Here is a 24,969-nt window from a genome sequence, read left to right as displayed (position 1 = left end):
TGTGGAACGGCTTGCCATGCCATTTCCACCTGGCACCTCAGTTGGACCAGCGTTCGTGCTGGACGTGCAGACCGCGTGAGACGACGCTTCATCCAGTCCCAAACATGCTCAATGGGGAACAGATCCGGAGATCTTGCTGGCCAGTGTAGTTGACTTACACCTTCTAGAGCACGTTGGGTGGCACGGGATACATGCGGACGTGCATTGTCCTGTTGGAACAGCAAGTTCCCTTGTCGGTCTAGGAATGGTAGAACGATGGGTTCGATGACTGTTTGGATGTACCGTGCACTATTCAGTGTCCCCTCGACGATCACCAGAGGTGTACGGCCAGTGTAGGAGATCGCTCCCCACACCATGATGCCGGGTGTTGGCCCTGTGTGCCTCGGTCGTATGCAGTCCTGATTGTGGCGCTCACCTGCACGGCGCCAAACACGCATACGACCATCATTGGCACCAAGGCAGAAGCGACTCTCATCGCTGAAGACGATACGTCTCCATTCGTCCCTCCATTCACGCCTGTCGCGACACCACTGGAGGCGGGCTGCACGATGTTGGGGCGTGAGCGGAAGACGGCCTAACGGTGTGCGGGACCGTAGCCCAGCTTCATGGAGACGGTAGCGAATGGTCCTCGCCGATACCCCAGGAGCAACAGTGTCCCTAATTTGCTGGGAAGTGGCGTTGCGGTCCCCTATGGCACTGCGTAGGATCCTACGGCGTGCATCCGTGCGTCGCTGCGGTCCGGTCCCAGGTCGACGGGCACGTGCACCTTCCGCCGATCACTGGCGACAACATCGATGTACTGTGGAGACGTCACGCCCCACGTGTTGAGCAATTCGGCGGTACGTCCACGTGGCCTCCCTCCTGCCCACTATACGCCCTCGCTCAAAGTCCGTCAACTGCACATACAGTTCACGTCCACGCTGTCGCGGCATGCTACCAGTGTTAGCGACTGCGATGGAGCTCCGAATGCCACGGCAAACTGACGGCGGCGGTGCACAAATGCTGCGCAGCTACCGCCATTCAACGGCCGACACCGCGGTTCCTGGTGTGTCCGCTGTGGCGTGCGTGTGATCATTGCTTGTAGAGCCCTCTCGCAGTGTCCGGAGCAAGTATGGTGGGTCTGACACACCGGTGTCAATGTGTTCTTTTTTCCATTTCCAGGAGTGTATCTCCACAGCGTATTTTGTGGACCTTCCTCCACGAGGAAGTCCTTGTTCCTAGCTCGCTTAACTACCTTCGATTTAGCTTAACGTATAGCCGCTTTTAAGCTCTTTTACTTCTTGATCATCTGAGGTTATGTAATGGGCGTTATGATCTTACTTGTTTTTTCGAACTAAAACAAACTAAAAAAAAGTAATTTTCCTATAAAACGACTTAAGGGTCTTCAGTGTCAGTGGTCAAAATTATTTAAACGTCATGTACAACTTCGACGAGTATCGTCCAATCACTGAGTGGTGGGTCACATCTGCTTCTTAGGTTTAATTATGAGGACTCCTGGAACCCCTCCACAGAGTTGCGTTGAACAAAAAACCTTTGGAAAGTGCAAGGTTGCATTCGCCATTACACAATTGATGAAAAGTCCACTAAATACTCAAAAACGCTATGCCCAGTATGCTGAGAGGGGAGACGCACATTATGACGAATGACTTCACGGGGCATTAAACTAATCGCTTAGCTGAAAATTACTACTATGACTGCTGCCTATAAGGAGGTCATCTTACGGTAAAGACGAACTTTGGGAGCCATGGACGTTATGAGCTGAAGAGCTACAACAAGACAAACAGCAACTAGGTGTTTTGTCTACCATTTGGGTTAACAGTCTAGCTTCCTAAGCTTCCTGGACATAAGCAAAACCTATGAGTCAACAACAATGAATGGTAGTCAGCGATGTCCTTAGCAAAGAAGCTATACTGTAAACTCATGTTCACAAAAACAGAACGACTACGGATAGCAGGTTCACATTCCCAGGACATGTTCATTAATATGTTCTGCAGAAATGATTAGCAGCAGCATCCGGTTCTCGCTCAACATCGACATCGCGGCGCAATATTACCTACCAGTAAAATATGTCTCCGCTGTCGTTGTCGCTATCAACCGAAGACAATAGATCAGTGTGACTTCAGCAAAACGTGAAGGATGCCTCGCAGAAGTATGTGCGCATCGTATCGTCAAATTAATGAGTTTGAAAGAGAGCGTATAGGCCTGAGAGAATATTATTCATCCATCCGGGAAACTGCTACTAGTGTGGGTGAAGTTTTGGGCAAAGCAACGGGTGTGTGCAGATTGGTTCACAGAAGGCCGCAGAAAACGAGGACATAGATTAGGACGCACTACTGAAGTACATGTCCTGTAGACATGAATGACGAACCTCCAGTCGTTCGAGAATTTCTCTTTCTTCCCCAAAATGAGTGTATATTTAGATAAGAATGTGTGACTCTTTCTGCGGATTGATGACCTGTTGTATCAGAATAACACTATAACATTCAAAATACTCGAATTATTTATTCACAACAACACTGGTTTACAGCAGCACTTTACAATTCACAATTACGTAAGTCCGGGGCACTCCAGTTCATATTCGAGATAGTTGAGATAGTGTCTGAATTTCCACGGGTTCTCAGTGTGTGCGGTCAGTAGCCACACGTACGAGCAAAGGCAGGCGAAGGACTTTCGGTACAATGCTGGTGTGGTGAACTATACAGGGTGGTCCATTGATCGTGACCGGGACAAATATATCACGAAATAAGCGTCAAACGAAAAAACTACAAAGAACGAAACTTGTCTAGCTAGAAGGGGGAATCCAGATGGCGCTATGGTTGGCCCGCTAGATGGCGTTTTTTTTTTAAATAGGAGAACCCATTTTTGTTGCATATTCCTATAGTACGTAAAGAAATATGAATGTTTTAGTTGGACCACTTTTTTCGGTTTGTGATAGATGGCGCTGTAATAGTTACAGACATATGGCTCAGAATTTTATACGAACAGTTGGTAACAGGTAGGTCTTTTAAATTAAAATACAGAGCGTAGGTACGTTTGAACATTTTATTTCGGTTGTTCCAATGTGATACATGTACCTTTGTGAACATATAATTTCTGAGTACGCATGCTGTTACAGGGTGATTACCTGTAAATACCACATTAATGCAATAAATGCTCAAAATGATGTCCGTCAACCTGAATGCACTTGGAAATACGTGTAACGACATTCCTCTCAAAAGCGAGTAGATCGCCTTCCGTAATGTTCGCACATGCATTGACAATGCCCTGACGCATGTTGTCAGACGTTTTCGGTGGATCACGATAGCAAATATCCTTCACCTTTTCCCACAGAAAGAAATCCGGGGATGTCAGATCCGGTGAACGTGCGAGCCGTGGTATGGTGCTTCGACGACCAATCCACCTGTCCTGAAATATGCTATTCATTACCGCTTCAACCACACGCGAGCTACGTGCCGGACATCCATCATATTGGTAGTACATCGCCATTCTGTCATGCAGTGAAACATCTTGTAGCAACATCGGTATAAAATTAAGTAGGAAATCAGGATACATTGCACCATTTAGATTGCCACCGATAAAATGGGGTACAATTATCCCTCTTCCCATAATGACGCACCATACATTAGCCCGCCAAGGTCGCTGATCTTCCACTTGTCGCAGCCATCGTGGATTTTCCATTGCCCAATAGTGCATTTTATGCCGGTTTACGTTACGGTTGTTGGTGAATGACGCTTCGTCGCTAAATAGAACGCGTGAAAAAAATCTGTTATCGTCCCGTAATTTCTCTTGTGCCCAGTGGCAGAAATATACACGACGTTCAAAGAAGTCGCCATGCAATTCCTGGTGCACAGAAATATGGTACGGGTGCAATCGATGTCGATGTAGCATTCTCAACGATGTTTTCGAGATTCCCGATTCTCGCACAATTTGTCTGCTACTGATGTGTGGATTAGCCGCGACAGCACCTGAAACACCTACTTGGGCATCATAATTTGTTGCAGGTCGTGGTTGACGTTTCAAATGTGGCTGAACACTCCCTGTTTCCTTAAATGACGTAACTATCCAGCGAACGGTCCGGACACTTCGATGATGTCGTCCAGGATACCGAGCAGCATAATTAGCACACGCACGTACGGTATTTTGATCACAATAGCCATACATCAACACGATATCGACCTTTTCCGCAATTGGGAAGCGGTCCATTTTAACACTGGTAATATATCACGAAGAAAATACCATCCGCACTGGCGGAATGTTACGTGATACCACGTACTTATACGTTTGTATTACAGTGCCATCTATCTCAAAGCGAAAAAAGTGGTTTCACTAAAACATGCAAATTTCTTTCAGTATTAGACGAATACGTAATTAATAATGGGGGTTCCTATTTAAAAAAAATACGAAGTTTCCGTTTGACCTTAGCAGCCCCATCTAGTGGAGCAACCATAGCGCCATCCAGTTTCCTCCTTCAAGCTAGAGGAGTTTCGTTGTTTGTAGTTTTTTAGTTTGAGGCTTATTTCGTGAGATATGTGGCCCGGTCACGATCAATGGAGCACCCTGTATACCGTCCTAGTAGTCTGGGAATACGGCGTGTGCTGGCGTCAGGGACCGAATGGAGACGCACTTCTATCTTGTGACACCGGCCTTCTAACGGTCATCTCAAAACGGACTACTCGGCCGGTTGCCGAATCTACACTCCTGGAAATTGAAATAAGAACACCGTGAATCCATTGTCCCAGGAAGGGGAAACTTTATTGACACATTCCTGGGGTCAGATACATCACATGATCACACTGACAGAACCACAGGTACATAGACACAGGCAACAGAGCATGCACAATGTCGGCACTAGTGCAGTGTATATCCACCTTTCGCAGCAATGCAGGTTGCTATTCTCCAATGGAGACGATCGTAGAGATGCTGGATGTAGTCCTGTGGAACGGCTTGCCATGCCATTTCCACCTGGCGCCTCAGATGGACCAGCGTTCGTGCTGGACGTGCAGACCGCGTGAGACGACGCTTCATCCAGTCCCAAACATGCTCAATGGGGGACAGATCCGGACATCTTGCTGGCCAGGGTAGTTGACTTATACCTTCTAGAGCACGTTGGGTGGCACGGGATACATGCGGACGTGCATTGTCCTGTTGGAACAGCAAGTTCCCTTGCCGGTCTAGGAATGGTAGAACGATGGGTTCGATGACGGTTTGGATGTACCGTGCACTATTCAGAGTCCCCTTGACGATCACCAGAGGTGTACGGGCACTGTAGGAGATCGCTCCCCACACCATGATGCCGGGTGTTGGCCCTGTGTGCTTCGGTCGTATGCAGTCCTGATTGTGGCGCTCACCTGCACGGCGCCAAACACGCATACGACCATCATTGGCACCAAGGCAGAAGCGACTCTCATCGCTGAATACGACACGTCTCCATTCGTCCCTCCATCCACGCCTGTCGCGACACCACTGGAGGAGGGCTGCACGATGTTGGGGCGTGAGCGCAAGACGGCCTAACGGTGTGCGGGACCGTAGCCCAGCTTCATGGAGACGGTAGCGAATGGTCCTCGCCGACACCCCAGGAGCAACAGTGTCCCTAATTTGCTGGGAAGTGGCGGTGCGGTCCCCTACAGCACTGCGTAGGATCCTACGGTCTTGGCGTGCATCCGTGCGTCGCTGCGGTCCGGTCCCAGGTCGACGGGCACGTGCACCTTCCGCCGACCACTGGCGACAACATCGATGTACTGTGGAGACGTCACGCCCCACGTGTTGAGCAATTCGGCGGTACGTCCACCCGGCCTCCCGCATGGCCACTATACGCCCTCGCTCAAAGTTCGTCAACTGCACATACGGTTCACTTCCACGCTGTCGCAGCATGCTACCAGTGTCAAAGACTGCGATGGAGCTCCGAATGCCACGGCAAACTGGCTGACACTGACGGCTGCGGTGCACAAATGCTGCGCAGCTAGCGCCATTCGACGACCAACACCGCGGTTCCTGGTGTGTCCGCTGTGCCGTGCGTGTGATCATTGCTTGTACAGCCCTCTCGCAGTGTCCGGAGCAAGTGTGGTGGGTCTGACACACCGGTTTCAATGTGTTCTTTTTTCCATTTCCAGGAGTGTATGTGCCCGGTCCGCGTGAGTTATCTTTGCACCTGCGCGGCTGCCGCGCTTTGCGCGGTTTGAAGTCCGCCTCTTTCGGCGGGTGGCTGACTGATGGCGAATACCACATGACCATTCTTTACTTCATTATTTTTCAGAGAGTTACAGTAAAAAATTTAAATTTTTTAAATAGAACGGTATATTTTTCTGTTTATTTCAAAGTTTTCGAGGTGAAGCCACATTCTGTATGTAGGTTGCTGGTTTGAGATGGATGTTTTGGTGGCGGGATTTTTACTTAAGTAGAATGTCTGAAAGAGAGCAATAGTCCCGAATGCAAAAGACATTGTGCCTTTCCAAAGACAAGATGTAAAGTCGCTACTGTTGCGGACGGACAAGCTTCACCGACATTGCCTATGAAGTGACGTGCGGTTAAATTTTACGACGCATCCTTACACTGTCATACATAGGGCAGGTCGTAAAGTATAAAGCAGTGAGGTTTGGTCTACCACTATTGTTCACGTGGAATAACACTGCATAAACAACTAACGTGTATGATTACACGTCGCTCATGCTACTAATTCAGCACCCATGGATTATGCATCGATATATCCTAGTCGATAATCTGCATCAAGTACTACATTCCAGAAAGAAGTGTGGATGTACATGTGTTTGTTGTAGCCACAACACCCCATAACCCTTGTATCAGGTTACGAGAAGTTAACGCAATCACTGTAATCAGCCTTACATCTGCGAGGCGACTACTAATGATCACTCACTTCACCAGTACAAGTTGTCACCAGGACAGCTGCATGGTAAAGATTTCAGACGATGGGGTACTTTTAGAGGATGGACTGCAAGTATTTTCAGGCAGGATGACTTGCATAGTGCTCTCTGAAGAAGCCACTATCGTAAACTATATTGCAAGAAACCATTACAACACTCATAACTGTGCCACAGAAGAGCTTAGGTGGATGTGTCCTGTCGATCCCCGTGTCGTGGAATCCTCCGACTGGTCAATACTACTTCACTGGCACTCAGAATTATGAATGTGTGCCAAACTTTTATTGTCCACAATTTAGGTACTATCTTTGAGAATGGCAGTCTAGAAATTAGAGGCAAGAACGATAGCGAGCCATCCTATTCCGCATAATGGGAACTGAAAGACGTATTTCCAGAACTCCTGAATATAGATGTTGACTGTGGATATCGTATCAAAGACACAGTCCCTTTGACTGTTCAGAAATATCACTAAACCCGTCCAAAGATGTGAACAACCATGCACGAGCAGCGCCTATTGGACGGAGGGGGTCCGATAGCCGTCATTCCACCAGGAAGGAGGTACACAGCTCGTATTGTCTTTAGTCAACCATGCCTAGACGGTCAATACCGCAGTTCGGTGGCGTCCGCATTGATACTTCATGCCAGGAAGGGCTGTCAACAAGGAAACTATTCAGGCATCTCGGAGTGAACCAAAACGATGTTCTTCGTACATGTATAATACACAGAGAGACCGGAACTGTCTATGACCAGTCTCGCTCTGGCCTCCCAAGGACTACAACTGCAATGGATGACCGCTACCTACGGATTATGGCTAGGGGGAATTCTGACAGCAACTGCCACTGTGTTGAATAATGCTTTTCGTGCAGCCACAGGACGCCGTGTTACGAGTCAAACTGTGAGCAATAGGCTGCATGATGCGCAAATTCACTCTCGGCGTCCACGGCGGAGTCAATCTTTGCAACACCATTCAGAGCGGTACAGTTCAAGTGGCTCTGAGCACTATGGGACTCAGGTCAACAGTCCCCTAGAACTTAGAACTAATTAAACCTAACTAACCTAAGGACATCACACACATCCACGCCCGAGGCAGGGTTCGAACCTGCGACCGTAGCGGTCGTGCGGAAAGCGGTACGGATGGGCCCAACACCATGCCGAATGGACCGCTCAGGATTGGCATCACGTTCTCTTCACCGATGAATGTCGGATATGCCTCCAACCAGACAATCGTCCAACACGTGTTTGGAGGCAACCCGGCCAGGCTGAACGCCTTAGACACACTACACAGCGAGTACAGCAAGGTGAGAATTTCCTGTTGTTTGGGGGAGGTGTTATGTGGGGCCAAAGAACGGTGCTGGCGGTCATGGAAGTCGCTGTAACGGCTCTACGATACGTGAATGCCATCCTCCGATCGATAGTGCAACAGTACCGCCAACATATTGAAGAGGCACTTGTCTTCGTAGAAGGCAATTCAAGACCAAATCGTACAAATCTTGTGAATGACTTCCTTCAGGATAACGACATCGCTCGACTAGAATGGCCAGCATGGTCTCCAGACATGAAGCCTATCGATTATGCCTGGGTTAGATTGAAATGGGCTGTTTATGGACGAGGTGACCCACCAACCAATCTGAGGGATCCATGCTGAATCGCCATTGAGGAATGGGATGATCTGGACCGACAGTGCCTTGATGAACTTGTGGATTGTTTGCCACGATGAATACAGGCGTGCATCAATGCGGGAGAACGTGCTACTGGGTATTAGAGATACAGCAGTAGGGAGCACCACCTCTGGTTCTCGCTGTATGGTGGTACAACATGGAATTTGCAGTTTACACGAGCAATAAAAAGAAAGGAAATGATGTTTATGTTGATGTCTATTCCAATTTCCTGAACTCTAGGAACCGAGTTGATGCAAAATGTTGTTAGTTTAGTATGATGTGTTGCCTCCATGGATGCCAATGCAGGTGCTGGGGAATCAAATCGTTCGTACACATGCTAACACTATTCAGGGATACGTTGTGCTACTCTTGCCCAATTTATTCACGTATTTGGTTGCTGAGTCTCAAGAGTCACCTCTCGTACCATCATGTCCCACACTAGCACGATCGGAAACAAGTTTCGATGTAGATCTTGTAGAGCACGTTGCGTTTGACGGCCAGTGTGTGGTTGGGCGAGTATTACCTTGCTGCAACAATACGTCAGCATCTGGTTGCAAGAAAGTCCATAATCTGCCCGTTTCAATCTAACCCAGGCGTAATTCATAGGCTTCATGTCTGGAGACCATGCTGGCCATTCTAGTCGAGAGATGTATTTATCCTGAAGGAAGTCATTCACAAGATTTGTACGATGGGGGCTTGAATTGTCATCCACGAAGACAAGTGCCTCTTCCGTATACTGCTGGTACGGTTGCACTATCGATCAGAGGATGGCATTCACGTGTCGTAGAGCCGTTAGAACGACTTACATGACCATCAGCAGCGTTCTTCGGCTCCACATAACACCTCCCCCAAACAGCAGGAAATCCCCACCTCGCTGCACTCGCTGGGTAGTGTGTCTAAGGCGTTCAGCCTGACCGGGTTGCCTCCAAACACGTCTTGGACGGTTGTCTGATTGTCTGGTTGAAGGCATATGCGAGACTCATCAGTGAAGAGAACGTGATGCCAATCCTGAGCGGTCCATTCGGCATGGTGTTGGACCCATCCGTACCGCTCTCCGCACGACCGCTACGGTCGCAGGTTCGAACCCTGCCTCGGGCGTGGATGTGTGTGATGTCCTTAGGTTAGTTAGGTTTAAGTAGTTCTAAGTTATAGTGGACTGATGACCTCAGAAGTTAAGTCCCATAGTGGGCAGAACCATTTGATTTGAACCCTGCAGTAGTCTGTCGGTCATAGACAGATCCACTTGCAACTCTCTTTTCAAGTTTCCATTCCTAATTTTATATCATCCAATCCTCTGCGAGGCAGATGTCCTAAACTTCATTTCGCACTGTTTTAGCTTGCTGAAATAGGTCTTTTTAACTACACAGTAGTCCAAGCATTAAGTCAGAATCATCAAAAGGTACATGGTGTGTTTGGCTCTCCCTTGTCTCCACACAATGTTCCATACTTGATGAAAAAAAACGGATCCCTTCTTACTCAGATTTTTCTTTTTTTTTTACTTTTAGTTTGGCTGTTCCATTTCTTGAAATTTATTTCCCGTGTAATTTAAAGCTTAGACATGTCCAATTTTCTCTCTACCTAGTACCAGCTCCCCTGTGGAGTTATCGTGCTCATAATCATCGTTACAGTTTTGTTATTGCTTACTGTCAACTGTACGTTTATTTACCTTGGAGTACCATTCATCTAATCTTCCCTACACCTCTAGTTCTGTTTCTTCCGAAATAGCTCCATCATCACCAAAGACTAAAGCACTGAGATCACCGGTTCCACTATTCTTTATTTCCTTTGTAATCACATCCATTCGTGCAGTAGAAAGAAATGGGGAAAGAGCACTACCTGGTTGCCCTCCTCTCCCTATCCTGAAACAGTCCGATCTTCACTTACTCACTTATGTATAAGTTCAGGAGCGTTCAGATAACATTTGTACCTTCCTTTACTAGGGAGCTAAGAACCTTTAGTTTTTCTAAGAACTTTGAAATCTTACACCTCGGCAAATGTCATATGCTTTTTCCAAGTCCAGGAAAGTGATAATTATATCTCAATATATTTCAATAAATTGTTGGTCCAAAGACCACATCAGTGATACCTCACACATATGACTTAGATCTGGCAATATGTACTCCATAACTTTTAATGACTGGTTACTAAATCCGATTTTTAGGTTTTCTCTTCCAAGTACAGATTTATTTCTGTACTAAACGGTTAGTCGTGACTAAAGTTGTACAACTCCCACAGGCCACAGTACTTAACTAAGTAAGTTTAGACTTCTCTAGTTTTCCAAGTAGACTTGATATGTTAAGGTTGTACCTGACTTACGTGCACGTTACGCGTGTTGCATACATATCAATCGTTACAGCGATCACTTTGTTCACAAATGCGATCATTGTCTCGTAGATTCCCCTAGAAACCAGAACTCTGTAGAATGTCACTGAGGATATGTGGAAGGTCATGTAAATACCAGAATATTCTTGTTCTTCACTGTTTATAGGAAAATTTGCAGACGCTTAATTCAATTTTTAAAATTCGTTGATTTGTAACGTAAAACAGTGTGATTTTGATATAGAAATAAAGGAAAATACAGTCAGACTTATCATACAGCACTAGAAAACGCAATTTCCATAAGAGAAGACCACATGTAAAAAATTCCCAAAATATAAATATATCAAACATCGCTTGCATGATTCGTCGAGCTTATATAGAACATGTGTATGTTATGGATAAACAAGCTTTTCGTTTGTCATTAACAACAGGAAATTACAGCCTTTACTCATGATGAAGAACGTTCTATTGAGTGCAAGATAACAACAACAAATGCGTAGATATTTTTAAACTTGTCCATGTGAACTGTACTTGCATCTAACATAATTACTTTGGTTGCATGAAAATGTTGAAGCCACGCGGTCACTTTTTATCAGTCATAAAATAAAATTTATGTGGCGCTATAATATAAAATATACAATAGGTTAATAGCGAACTGAGTGCAAAAAAAAAAAAAACTATCAAAGAAGAAAAGAATTCGTTCAACTCAAATTTAGTGATGTTTCTTTCCCTACCAGTGCTACCTACCGATACTACCCATAATCCTAGCAACTACTACGTTATTTACGTACTGTACCAATACTATCGAACCGTCCTCTCTCAAATTTTGTAATGTTTTTTCCCTACCAGTACTACCTGCCGATACTGTCTGTAATCCCAGCAACTACTACGTCATTTACGTACTGCACCAACACTATCGAACCGTTGGTTTGGTAGAGTGCTACTCTAGTCGTAACTATGTTGCAATAGAGGATCTATTGTTGTCTTTTTACATCCTGTAAAACTTGATTTCAGTCCCCCGCGAGTAGCTTCACCCTACTGGCTGGGCAGTACACTGTTGCTCAGTAGCGGGCGGCGGCACTCACAGCGGACGTGCAGCGTCCAGCAGTCGCTGACGGCGCCGCCCTGCACTCTGGCGTTGGCGGCGTGGCAGCACAGCTGACGGCCAGCGTCTTCCAGCGCCGGCGTCACTTGCGCCACGCTGGTCGTCACGTTGCCGTCCGCGTTCGTCTGTAACAGCCACACCACAACAAACACGATTGAGTCCGCAGCAGGCTAAAGAGGCCGTTGCCGTCGAAGGTAAAATGTTGCACGATTCACACAATGGGCCTTCAAGGAGTCGCAAAACATTTCATCGTTTATGGCAGTTTGGGGGCTAAAAAAAAATAAAAAGGGAAAATGCGGAGGAAGGCCAAATATGCACGTTCAGATCGATGCGAGTTGCTTTTGTTATTGGAATGGTGGAGCTGCTTCCGCAAGATGCACTGCTGTGAGAGCTGCATAAAACGATTCTTCGGACTGAAGCACACGTTACAAGAAACAGAATTTGAAGGACGAATGCTACTTGGATAGGTCGCGCAAGAGCTTTATCTTGATGCAAGGTTTCGACAGGTTTGCTGCTTTTAACCAGCAGGTAAACTTTGAGCTTGGGTTTAAGAAATTGCTACAGCTGTGTTTAATTGTTTTACCATCTGATCACAGCTGGTCTTGTCACCCTGAAAACTAATTCCACAGGTATAGATCATGAAATAATAACAATCGGACGTGTAAGGAAATAAAAGAAAAATTCGGAGTAGGTATTAAAATCCATGGAGAGGAAATCAAAACTTTGAGTGTCAGAGACAGCAAAGGACTTGGAAGAGCAGTTGAACGGAATGGACAGTGTCTTGAAAGGAGGATATAAGATGAACATCAACAAAAGCAAAACGAGTATAATGGAATGTAGTCAAATGAAGTCGGGTGATGCTGAGGGACTTAGATTGGGGAGCAAAGTAACTGATGATGGTTGAAGTAGAGAGGATATAAAATGTAGACAGGCAATGGGAAGGAAAGCGTGTCTGAAGATGAGAAATTTGTTAACATCGAGTATAGATTTAAGTGTCAGGAAGTCATTTCTGAAAGTATTTGTATGGAATGTAGCCATGTACGGAAGTGAAACGTGGACGATAAATAGCCTAGACAAGAAGAGTAAAGAAGCTTTTGAAATGTTGTGCTACAGGAGAATGCTGAAGATTAGATGGGTAGATCACATAACTAATGAGGAGGTATTGAATAGAATTGGGGAGAAGAAGAGCTTGTAGCACAACTTGACTACAACATGTTATGAGACATCGAGGGACCACAAATTTGGTATTGGAGGGCAGCGTGGAGGGTAAAAATTGTTGAGGGAGACCAAGAGATGAATACACTAAGCAGATTCAGAAGGATGTAGGCTGCCGTAGGTACTGGGAGATGAAGAAGCTTGCACAGGATAGAGTAGCATGGAGAGCTGCATCAAACCAGTCTCAGGATTGAAGACCACAACAACAACAACTTAATTCAAGAATTTAGTGTATCTAGGGTTTTAATACTGCAGAGTCACTGTTTCCATATTCGTTGGATGATTATGTATGTTATGCAAGGATATATAGGGCGATCGACATTGCACTGCTACATTCATCGTCGATTTCATGTGAGGCATTAGTAAACCGTTTTAATGCGGTCTTTATGGAGGGCAAATCCACTACATAGTCATAGCGTCACACAGCAGACAATACAAATATTGTAGGCTTTTGGCCCCTCTGCATATGTGGTATAATTATTTTGCTGCACTCTGTAACAATACTACGCCTTATTTCTTAACATTTATATTACGAGCGGGTGACTCGAATAGAAGTTTCAGTGTGACTCACGAGATATAAAATTGTGTGAGAGATGTCTATTTAACAAACACCTTAGTTGTTGACGAAGATTGGGAAATACCTGGGCAGATATTTCTACAACAGATTTGCAACCAGAGCTGGAAGAAGATGAGTGACGCAGAATATTTAAGGTGATTTACGAGCTGTTTTAACAACTGTATGAAATGAGGAAAAAAGGACTAACCAAAAAAAGGAAATCCGAAGGGTACAAGGAATATATGGAGACGCTATACAACGGAAATAAAGGAAATATCACGGAAAGGAAAGAGAAAGTAGATGAAGATGGAATGGGAGATAAGACAGAACTAAAAAGGTGTTGGAATACTCCAAGTAATGATGACCTTACGATTCATCTTCAATCCTTTGTACAGTTAGACAAAGCTTTTGACAGTGTTGACGGGAATACAGTTCTTGAAACTATCACAATAGAAAACGTAAAAACGGGAAGTGAGAGATTATACAAAGCTTCAACAGAAACCAGATTGAAGCCATAAGAAGCGAAGTCCGTAGAAAGGAAGTAGTGGTTTAGAAGGGAATGAGATAGGGCTACAGCCTATTGCCTATACCATTCAATCTGTGCATCGAGCGCGTGACCGCTACGGTGGCAGGTTCTAATCCTGCCTCGGGCATGGATATGTGTGATGTCCTTAGTTTTTTTTTTTTGGTCATCAGTCTACAGGTGGTTTGATGAGGCCCGCGACGAATTCCTTTCCTGTGCTAACCTCTTCATCTCAGAGTAGCACTTGCAACCTACGTCCTCAATTATTTGATTGACGTATTCCAATCTCTGTCTTCCTCTACAGTTTATGCCCTCTACAGCTCCCTCTAGTACCATGGAAGTCATTCCCTCATGTCTTAGCAGATGTCCTATCATCCTGTCCCTTCTCCTTATCAGTGTTTTTCACATATTCCTTTCCTCTCCGATTCTGCGTAGAACCTCCTCATTCCTTAGCTTATCAGTCCACCAAATTTTCAACATTCGTCTATACCACCACATCTCAAATGCTTCGATTCTCTTCTGTTCCGGTTTTCCTACAGTCCATGTTTCACTACCATACAATGCTGTACTCCAGACGTACATCCTCAGAAATTTCTTCCTCGAATTAAGGCCGGTATTTGATATTAGTAGACTTCTCTTGACAGAAATGCCTTTTTTGCCATATCCAGTCTGCTTGTGATGTCCTCCTTGCTCCGTCCGTCATTGGTTATTTTACTGCCTAAGTAGCAGAATTCCTTGATTTCATTGACTTCGTGACCATCAATCCTGATAAGTTTCTCGCTGTTCTCTTTTTTACTACTTCTCATTACCTTCGTCTTTCTCCGATTTACTCTCAAACCATACTGTGTACTCATTACACTGTTCATTCCGTTCAGCAGATCATTTAATTCCTCTTCACTTTCACTCAGGATAGCAATGTCATCAACGAATTGTATCATTGATATCCTTTCACCTTGTATTTTAATTCCACTCCTGAACCTTTCTTTTATTTCCATCATTGCTTCCTCGATGTACAGATTGAAGAGTAGGGGCGAAAGGCTACAGCCTTGTCTTACTCGCTTCTTAATACGAGCACTTCGTTCTTGATCGTCCACTCTTATTATTCCCTCTTGGTTGTTGTACATATTGTATATGACCCGTCTCTCTCTATAGCTTACCCCTACTTTTTGCAGAATCTTGAACAGCTTGCAACATTTTATATTGTCGAACGCTTTTTCCAGGTCGACAAAACCTATGAATGTGTCTTGATTTTTCTTTAGCCTTGCTTCCATTATTAGCCGTAACGTCAGAATTGCCTCTCTCGTGCATTTACTTTTCCTAAAGCCAAACTGATCGTCACCTAGCGCATTCTCAATTTTCTTTTCCATTCTTCTGTATATTATTCTTGTAAGCAGCTTCGATGCATGAGCTGTTAAACTGATTGTGCGATAATTCTCGCACTTGTCAGCTCTTGCCGTCTTCGGAATTATGTGGATGATGCTTTTCCGAAAGTCAGATGGTATGTCGACAGACTCATATATTCTACACCCAACGTGAATGGACGTTTTGTTGCCACTTCCCCTAATGATTTTAGAAATTCTGATGGAATGTTATCTATCCCTTCTGCCTTGTTTGACTGTAAGTCCTCCAAAGCTCCTTAAAATTCCGATTCTAATACTGGATCCCCAATCTCTTCTAAATTGACTCCTGTTTCTTCTTCTATCACATCAGACAAATCTTCACCCTCATAGAGGCTTTCAATGTTATCTTCCCACCTATCTGCTCTCTCCTCTGCATTTAACAGTGGAACTCCCGTTGCACGCTTAATGTTACCACCGTTGCTTTTAATGTCACCAAAGGTTGTTTTGACTTTCCTGTGTGCTGAGTCTGTCCATCCGACAATCATTTCTTTTTCTATGTCTTCACATTTTTCATGCTGCCATTTCGTCTTAGCTTCCCTGCATTTCCTATTTATTTCATTCCTCAGCGACTTGTATTTCTGTATTCCTGATTTTCCCGGAACATGTTTGTACTTCCTCCTTTCATCAATCAACTGAAGTATTTCTTCTGTTACGCATGGTTTCTTCGCAGCTACCTTCTTTGTACCTATGTTTTCCTCCCAACTTCGGTGATGGCTCTTTTTAGATATTTCCATTCCTCTTCAACTGTGCTGCTTTCTGCGCTATTCCTTATTGCTGTATCTATAGCGTTAGAGAACTTCAAATGTATCTCGTCATTCCTTAGAACTTCCGTATCCCACTTCTTAGCGTATTGATTCTTCCTGACTAATGTCTTGAACTTCAGCCCACTCTTCATCACTACTATATTGTGATCTGAGTCTATATCTGCTCCTGGGTACGCCTTACAATCCAGTATCTGATTTCGGAATCTCTGTCTGACCATGATGTAATCTAATTGAAATCCTACCGTATCTCCCGGCCTTTTCCAAGTATACCTCCTCCTCTTGTGATTCTTGAACAGGGTATTCGCTATTACTAGCTAAAACTTGTTACAGAACTCAATTAGTCTTTGTCCTCTTTCATTTCTTGTCCCTAGCCCATATTCTCCTGTAACCTTTTCTTCTACCCCTTCCCCTACAACTGCATTCCAGTCGACCATGACTATTAGATTTTCGTCCCACTTTACATACTGCATCACCCTTTCAATATCCTCATACACTTTCTCTATCTGTTCATCTTCAGCTTGCGACGTCGGCACGTATACCTGAACTATCGTTGTCGGTGTTGGTCTGCTGTCGATGCTGATTAGAACAACCCGGTCACTGAACTGTTCACAGTAACACACCCTCTGCCCTACCTTCCTATTCATAACGAATCCTACACCTGTTATACCATTTTCTGCTTCTGTTGATATTACCCGATGCTCATCTGACCAGAAATCCTTGTCTTCCTTCCACTTCGCTTCAATGACCCCTACTATATCTATATTGAGACTTTGCATTTCCCTTTTCAGATTTTCTAGTTTCCCTACCACGTTCAAGCTTCTGACATTCCACGCCCCGACTCGTAGAACGTTATCCTTTCGTTGATTATTCAGTCTTTTTCTCATGGTAACCTCCCCCTTGGCAGTCCCCTCCCGGAGATCCGAATGGGGGACTATTCCGGAATCTTTTTCCAATGGAGAGATCATCATGACACTTCTTCAACTACTGGCCACATGTCCTGTGGATACACGTTACGTGTCCTTAATGCTGTGGTTTCCATTGCCTTCTGCATCCTCATGTTGTTGATCATTGCTGATTCTTCCGCCTTTAGGGGCAATTTCCCACCCCTAGGACAAGAGAGTGCCCTTAGGTTACTTAGGTTTAAGTAGTTCTAAGTTCTAGGGGACTGATAACCTGAGATGTTAAGTCCCATAGTGCTCAGAGTTATTTGAACCATTTTTTGTACCTCGAGCAAAGAGTAAAGGAACCAAAAGATAAATTTGTAAACTGAATTAAAGTTCGGGGAAAAGAAACAAAAGCTTTGAGGTTTTCTGATGCCACCGGAACTGTTTCAGGGACAGTAAAGTATTTGGAATTGCAGTTGAACAGAATGGACAGAGTCTTGGGATATGAGACGAATACCAATAAAAGCAAAAATTGGGCGTGGAAGGTTGTAATTTCAAACCAGGGGACGCTGTAGAAATTATAATAGGGAATAAGTTTAGCTATTTGATGTGGTAAGTAACTGTGAAGGCTGATGTAAGGAGAATAGAGAATGTAGACCTCCACTAGCTTTTTCCTAAATTTTCCTCTTTTACTTATTTGTGTCTGAATCAGTATAGCTTTATTAACTTCATTGGAAGGTAGGGTTTTAGGTTATATTCAAATTTGGAAGGGTTTCTGAAGACGAGAAATTTGGTAACGTCGATTATAAATTTTAAAGTTAGGCATACTTTTCTGAAGCCATATTTCTGCAGGGTAGCCCTGTGCTGAAGTCAAAAGTGGACGATATGCAGTAAGCAGGTATGTATGTGTGTGGGTTGTGCTAGTTATTCACTGTTGAAAAAGCTTGTATAGGGTACATCAGAGTGGAGAGATGCTTCATTAACCAGTCTTCGGATGAAATTGCACCCTTGCAAAATGCTTGTATACAGAGGGGTCCCAAAAAATGTATGCACTGTTTAAAAGTCCATAACTGGCAAATTAATTGACACAGTTGTCTCATCTTTGGTAGTGTAATAGTTTGTAGTTCCGGCAATAGCCACACAAGCGTTGTATTGCGCTGTTCTGTTTTGTCAGATGACAGTCCCAGATAGTCAGTGTTTTGTTCTTAGTTGCACCTAGTTACTCGAGTAAATATAGCCGGCGCAAAGGTTACATTCGATGTGCCCGTGAAACTGGAGTGAGTCGCTCCAGTGTTCGACAAATTTTGAAGACAGCAAAGTGGAAGTGCTGCATCCCACGATTGCTACACGCAATGAACGAGGACGACCCAGATCGTAGAATGGAGTACTGCGAGAGGTTTACTGACATGGTGCGCAACGATGAAGAATTTGCAGAGATGATTGTGTGGTCTGATGAGGCACACTTCAAACGCAATGGTACAGTAAATCGCCAAAATTGCATCTACTGGATCACCGAAAATCCGAACGTCCATGTAGACAAAGCCGAGAATTTCCCAGGAGTAAATGCGTGCTGTTGGTTTTCTTACCGGAGCTTGATTGGGCCATTCTTCTTTGACGGCAGAATTACCAGTGAGGTGTGGCTTCAGAAGCTTCAGACATCCATTTTACCTGCCTTCCGAGACTTGTATGGAAACGGAAGAGTTTACTTTCATCAACATGGTGCCCCAGCCCGCTACCAAAATCATGTTATGGCGTATCTCGACGAAAATCTACGAGGAAGATGGATAGGCCGTAGAAGTACTGTGGATTATCTACCACGTTCCCCACACCTAGCTCCTCTGGACTTTTACCTGTGGGTAACACTAAAGGACGTCGTTTATCGACAAAAGCCACGCACATTGGACGAACTTCGAGAATCCATCGTACATTCATTGTGTGTGGATGTTAATGGTGACCATTTCGTACACCTACAGTGATATCTTTATTTTGGACTTTAAGCTACACTTTCACCAAAAATGAGACAACTCCATCAATTATTAATTAGTTTGCAAATTATGGACTTTTAAACAGTGGCTTCATTTTTTTTGCACCCCTCTGTACATGAACTTATTTGAAAAATTCTGTTGGGATATATTAATAACATCATTTCCAATATCTGTTCCAGATTGTTGGCGGTCGTAAATTTTTTTCTTTTGATCCTAATTTTAAACTATCTGATTCGCAGCTGAAAAGTAACATGGATTAAATTTATTGTTTCACTTTATTGTTCGAGATCGAAGCATAATTAAGTTTCGACAATTCTATTTTTAGTGCGTAAAATTCTGCACCACGTTACATTATCGTCGTTTTGATGATAACTTCCGATTCCTTTTCGTATGCAAATGTGCTACGCAATAGTAATTACCAGTATCTATTTCAGTTACGATATTTTGCGTTGTTGTACCAATCATTAGGAACTCAATGACCTTACGTGTGATAACCCTTTTGTAGGCAACTTGTCGGCCTCGTATGTAATTTCAGAGTAAATTTTTAGTAACAAATACACGATTGGCTACCAGATAATTGTAGCCTGTTATGAAATTCCGACGTCAACATGTCGCTATAGTGCATGATTCCTCCATTTACTCGTCTGGGTTTCACAGGTCCTGAAATTTCAGTGTCAGATGTTCGCGCACATTGTGGCAAAAATGTGCTGGTGGGACAGCATGCTCTATCCACTTTTGTATTCGTTGCTGCATTGGCACAGCCTCCAGCAAAATATTCAATACATTAATGAGAAAGTCCAGATAATGCACCCCAGTTAACCATTGTGGTGGCACGTATGGCTCTCTTAATCTATCGCCAAGTATGCCTGCCGTACGTTGATTGAAAATCGGTGGCCGGTTGGTGTGGCCGAGCTATTCTAGGCGCTTCAGTCTGGAACCGCTCGACCACTACTGTCGCAGGTTCGAATCCTGCCTCGGGCATGGATGTGTCTGATGTCCTTAGGTTAGTTAGGTTTGAGTAGTTCTAAGTTCTAGGGGCTGATGAGCTCAGATGTTCAGTCCCATAGTGCTTAGAGACACTTGAACCATCTGAGAATTGGTGTTGATACCCTCTTTCCTAAACTGCTCTCGGGCTTACGTCTGCCCATAAATGCTGGTTATGGAAATTCAAAACAGCATCTCTTGAGAACTCTGCCTCATCGGTACATAAAATCTTGGATGTGAATAGTGGACCTGCAGTACACTTCTGCAACAGCCACTGACAGAACCGTAGTCTGCCATGACGATCCTGAAGCGTAAGGACCTGAACGCAATTGTTCATGAAGTCCCCTCAGACAATACAGTGAGACATATATTCTACTGCTGTTAATCTTCGTGCTCCAGTCCCAGATTTTTCTTCCACTGAACGTAGCACAGTCTGCTCCGTTATCGGGCGTGCGGACTGTGTGGGGCCTTCCACTGTCAGTCTTCCGAGGTTCAAGCATACCCGTGTCCCTCAGACGCTGAAAAAGACTATCAAATAACTTATCAGAGGTTACTGTGCGCTGTGGATACTTTTCACCATAGAGAGCACGGTCTAGCAGGCTACATCTATTTGCTAAACCATAGCAGAATACCATGACCGTCATTTCACTTTTCGAGTAGTAGGCTTCCACTGCTAAAATGTGGAGGAAGAGGGAAAATGTAAATACGAGGGTAATCCCAAAAAAAGTTCTCCAATTTTTTATAAGCACGTAGACCTGTTTATTTCTACAATGGTTTAAATCAGTTTACAGCTTGGTTCAAATGGCTCTGAGCACTATGGGACTTAACATCAGAGTTCATCAGTGCCCTAGATCTTAGAGCTACTTAATTCTAACTAACCTAAGAACATCACACACATCCATGCCCGAGGCAGGATTCGAACCTGTTAGCACAGCGGTCACGTGGTTCCACACTGAAGCGTCTAGAACCGCTGGGCCACAACCGGCCGGCTTTACAGCGTGAACATTTAGCTATTTTTTTTTACATAATCACCATTTATACACATGCACTTTTGTAGACGCTTTGGCAGTTTTTATATGCCCATGTCATACCAGCTCGCCGTCATGCTGTTCAGAAAGTTATGAACTTCTTCTATCACCACGTCATCAGAACTGAATCGCTTTCCGACCAAATGTTCTTCTAACCTGTCCAGAAAGTTGCCCTGTTCGGCTGCAAGGCGGAGAATAAATGCGCGGGAAGCATCATCTCGTTGCCGCACGTGGTCTTCCGTCAGCATCTGTGGCACTCATCTTGAACACACCTCCCGGTATTTCAGTGTTTCCATCAAAATTCTGTGAGCGGTGCTTCGGGAAATCTGAGGAACCAACGTGCAGAGATCATCCAGGGTGATCCGTCGATCTTCATGCATGCTTTGCTCAACCTTCAACACAATCTCCTCAAAAAATGACGGTCTCCCTCTCCTTTGTTCGTCGTGAATTTCGTTCCGACCAGCTACAAACTCTCTTCACCACTTACGAACAGTTTTGACATCCATTCACGACTCACCATAAACTTCTGTCTATTGGCGATGGATTTCAATCGGTGCAGTACCCTTTGCGTACAAAAACCGAATAACTGGGCGCAATTAGCACTTGGCGGTAACATTCAACGGGAGCTCCATTCTCAATCGCTGCCAAGCCAAGAGTGAGCGCCTGGGCGCGACGTGCGCATGTTTACACATAGCGCATGAGGCACTCTTCATAACAGTGTGACCAACTGCCACACAAATAGAGTTCTGTACTTATAAAAAAATAGACCTTACTTTTGGGATTACCCTCGTACACTGCACTTTTGTACGTATAAACAGTGCAAAACAGTAATCACATAAGAAGTAGGTACCCAGGATTGTACTGTACAATCGCCGGCCGGTGTGGCCGAGCGGTTCTAGGCGCTTCAATTTGGAACTGCGCTACCGCTACGGTCGCAGGCTCGAATCCTGACTCGGGCGTGGATGTGTGTGATGTCCTTAGGTTAGTTAGGTTTCAGTAGCTCTAAGTTCTAGGGGACTGATGACCACAGTAGTTAAGTCCCATAGTGCTCAGATCCATTCGATCTGAGATGTTGCCCCTGAGTGCTCAGGGGCATTTGAACCATTACTCTACAATCTGTCACACAAACACGACGAAAACTATCGTAGCCACAACATGACTCGAACTACAAAACTGACTGAAGACCACCTAATGGTAGGTAGACTATTGTGAGAAAGGCATCATAATACAGTGCAGACACGTTTGACGGAGTGCCAATGCAACTTCCGTGCTAATATCCACAACCAGCGCCGCGCACCCCTTCCTATAGAGACGTTTTTATCTCTGAATGTATGCGTTTCCGAAGATATTTATTAGACTCATTCTTCTTGCTTCGATGAGTAATACCACCACTCAAAGTAACCGACACTTTTCTCTCACACTCTGTATAAGCCCATTTAGCCAAGCAATTTCTCTATCACTTTTTGTCGGTTTCAAAGAATTTAAAAGGCACAGCAAAAAAAGAAAATGAAATTTGGTTATACTGTACATCTACTCATGTGACGTGAAGTAATTTCAGCGGTAGCACTACTGCTTCATAAATTAATATAATGAGGATTAATTTAGTAGCATGTGAAAAGCTGTTATTAGTACCTTAATACAAACACAGTGGTTAACCTTTGCAAAATTAATCAGTTAAGACGGAATTTATACGAACTGCTCAAGTTTATAAACTGGTTGGAAAATTTCGATTGGTTCAGCGTGCAATGACCACAACTAAAGCTAACTTAACACCCTCTGTCAAAATTTGAAATTACGTAGAAATTTAGTAGCGCCAAACGACTTAGGGATACGATGACATAATAGTGTACCCGGTGTTCGACAGAACCAAAGTGAATTTGTTCGAACATTGGTAGAAAACCCAACAAAATCCAGACAGTCAAATGTACTAAAGTCTCGTCAACACCACATCCCAAATTCAGTCTGCACGTAACTAGCACTTTTCAGAATGTACTCTGCTGCAGCTGTAATTGCATTTCAAAATCGATTTGCAAGTACGTTTAGACTCGAATATACTCGCCATGACTAACTGCAGCTCTAAGACTTCATGACTGACGAGTTGCAGTGGTGGGTATCTGGGTCGGGTTGTTTTGGGGAGGAGACCAAACAGCGAGGTCATCGGATTAGGGAAGGATAGGGAAGAAAGTCGGCCGTGCCCTTTCAAAGGAACCATCCCGGCATTAGCCTGGAGCGATTGAGGAAAATCACGGAAAACCTAAATCAGGATGGCCGGACACGGGGTTGAACCGTCGTCCTCCTCAATGCGATCCCAGTGTGCTAACCACTGCGTTACCTCGCTCGTCGTGGGAATCTGCATTGACGCCTGTCACACAGTATGAGGCATTCGCGTGCTCAAGCTGTCGGCAGGTGCTCGCTCGCAGATACGGTCTAATTAACAGACGTCTGTTCTGGTGTTCGTTGGTGATTGAGATAGCAGCTGTTCTGACAGTGATGGTCCAAATTACACCCTTATTATTACGTCTGCATGCGGTTGTATCGAGAAAGGAGGAAAAAAAGTATTTCAGAAATAAGTAACAATCTCACAAGCAACATTGAAACAAAGGTCCATAAACGTATAGACAGCAACTGCTTTCCATTCAGTGGTTCAAAATATGTTAATTGCCGTCGTGCGACCATAATCACCTCGGAAAGCTTTTCGTGACTCACCTGAGTACAATTAACAACTCCGTCAATCATACCTCCTGTACGCCATACTACCTCCGTCTGTATAAGTGGATATTGCTATCCCATGACTTTTGACACCACTGCATATCTGTGACGTATACTGCATGAGAAATAGTGTTTGATGTGTATATTGAGCCGTGGCGGGACTCACGCCAGGAATATCTTTTGCTTAGGCACTATCGATTCCCTGTGGCAAAAGTTTGTCTTTGGAGCCTGTGCTGGCTCAGGATACAGCGGGGCAGTACGGAGTGGAAATGGGAGAACAACGTTGGGCACGGCATGCCAAGTGCGCGTATTAGCGAGACGTTGGAGAGACGACAGCGAGCACGGGGTGCCTGAGTACAGGCGGCAGTGGGCGCTTGATCGTACTGGGGTCAGTAACAGCGGGCCGGCGCTGTGGCTTCTTGGCAACCTCGTGTAGCTATGCATGGGCTCGCTTCCGTGAAGGAACACGCTGTTACTATCGGACTAAGCAACGACTGGCATCTTCGGCACATCGATCCAGCAGCTGACATCAAGTTAAGTATTTGAAGTCCTGCCAACAATTAGTGAAATACAACGATGATTGCTCTTGAGGCAGCAAAGTGTTGCAAGGACTGTGATGTGATATTTCATGCCTCTTATTAAGTGTGTACTTCGCTCCTTAACAGTATTGTTCTTACTTCAGCTGGCAAGTGACAAAAAAAATTGATACGTGTACGTAGCCTTACCGAGTGATCTATATTCTGTGTCTAAATATTGCCATGTGGTATCTTATAGGAACACGTAAGGTGCTCCATGTGATGCTTGGGTTTTAATGATCCAGTTTCGTTTGCATAATTAGTGAACGTGATTCTGCTTAAAGTAATGAAATTGGTTTTATTGCTGTCAATTTTATCGAAGTAGTTTTCTGTATAAGTTTGAGTATTAAAGTGAAGGAACGTTTGCTTGGTTCCCTGTTGTCGCTACT

The 24,969-nt window shown here is 44.6% G+C and overlaps 1 protein-coding gene across 1 annotated transcript in view; it reads right to left on the bottom strand.

The window, feature by feature from the left end:
- LOC126342753 (neural cell adhesion molecule 1-like) overlaps positions 1-24,969 on the bottom strand; it is a 207,019-nt gene that overhangs the window by 179,039 nt on the left and 3,011 nt on the right. The window contains exons 3-4 of the mRNA XM_050001886.1: positions 21,717-21,728; positions 11,938-12,082 (exon numbers count right to left, since the gene is read on the bottom strand). Coding sequence (XP_049857843.1) covers positions 11,938-12,082; positions 21,717-21,728 — 157 coding nt within the window. The remainder of the gene's footprint in view (positions 1-11,937; positions 12,083-21,716; positions 21,729-24,969) is intronic.

This window comes from Schistocerca gregaria, chromosome 1, assembly GCF_023897955.1.
Source record: "Schistocerca gregaria isolate iqSchGreg1 chromosome 1, iqSchGreg1.2, whole genome shotgun sequence".
Classification (NCBI taxonomy): Eukaryota; Metazoa; Arthropoda; class Insecta; order Orthoptera; family Acrididae; genus Schistocerca; species Schistocerca gregaria.
Note: the sequence above shows the minus strand (reverse complement) of the source record. Positions and strands in the feature narration are given on the sequence as shown.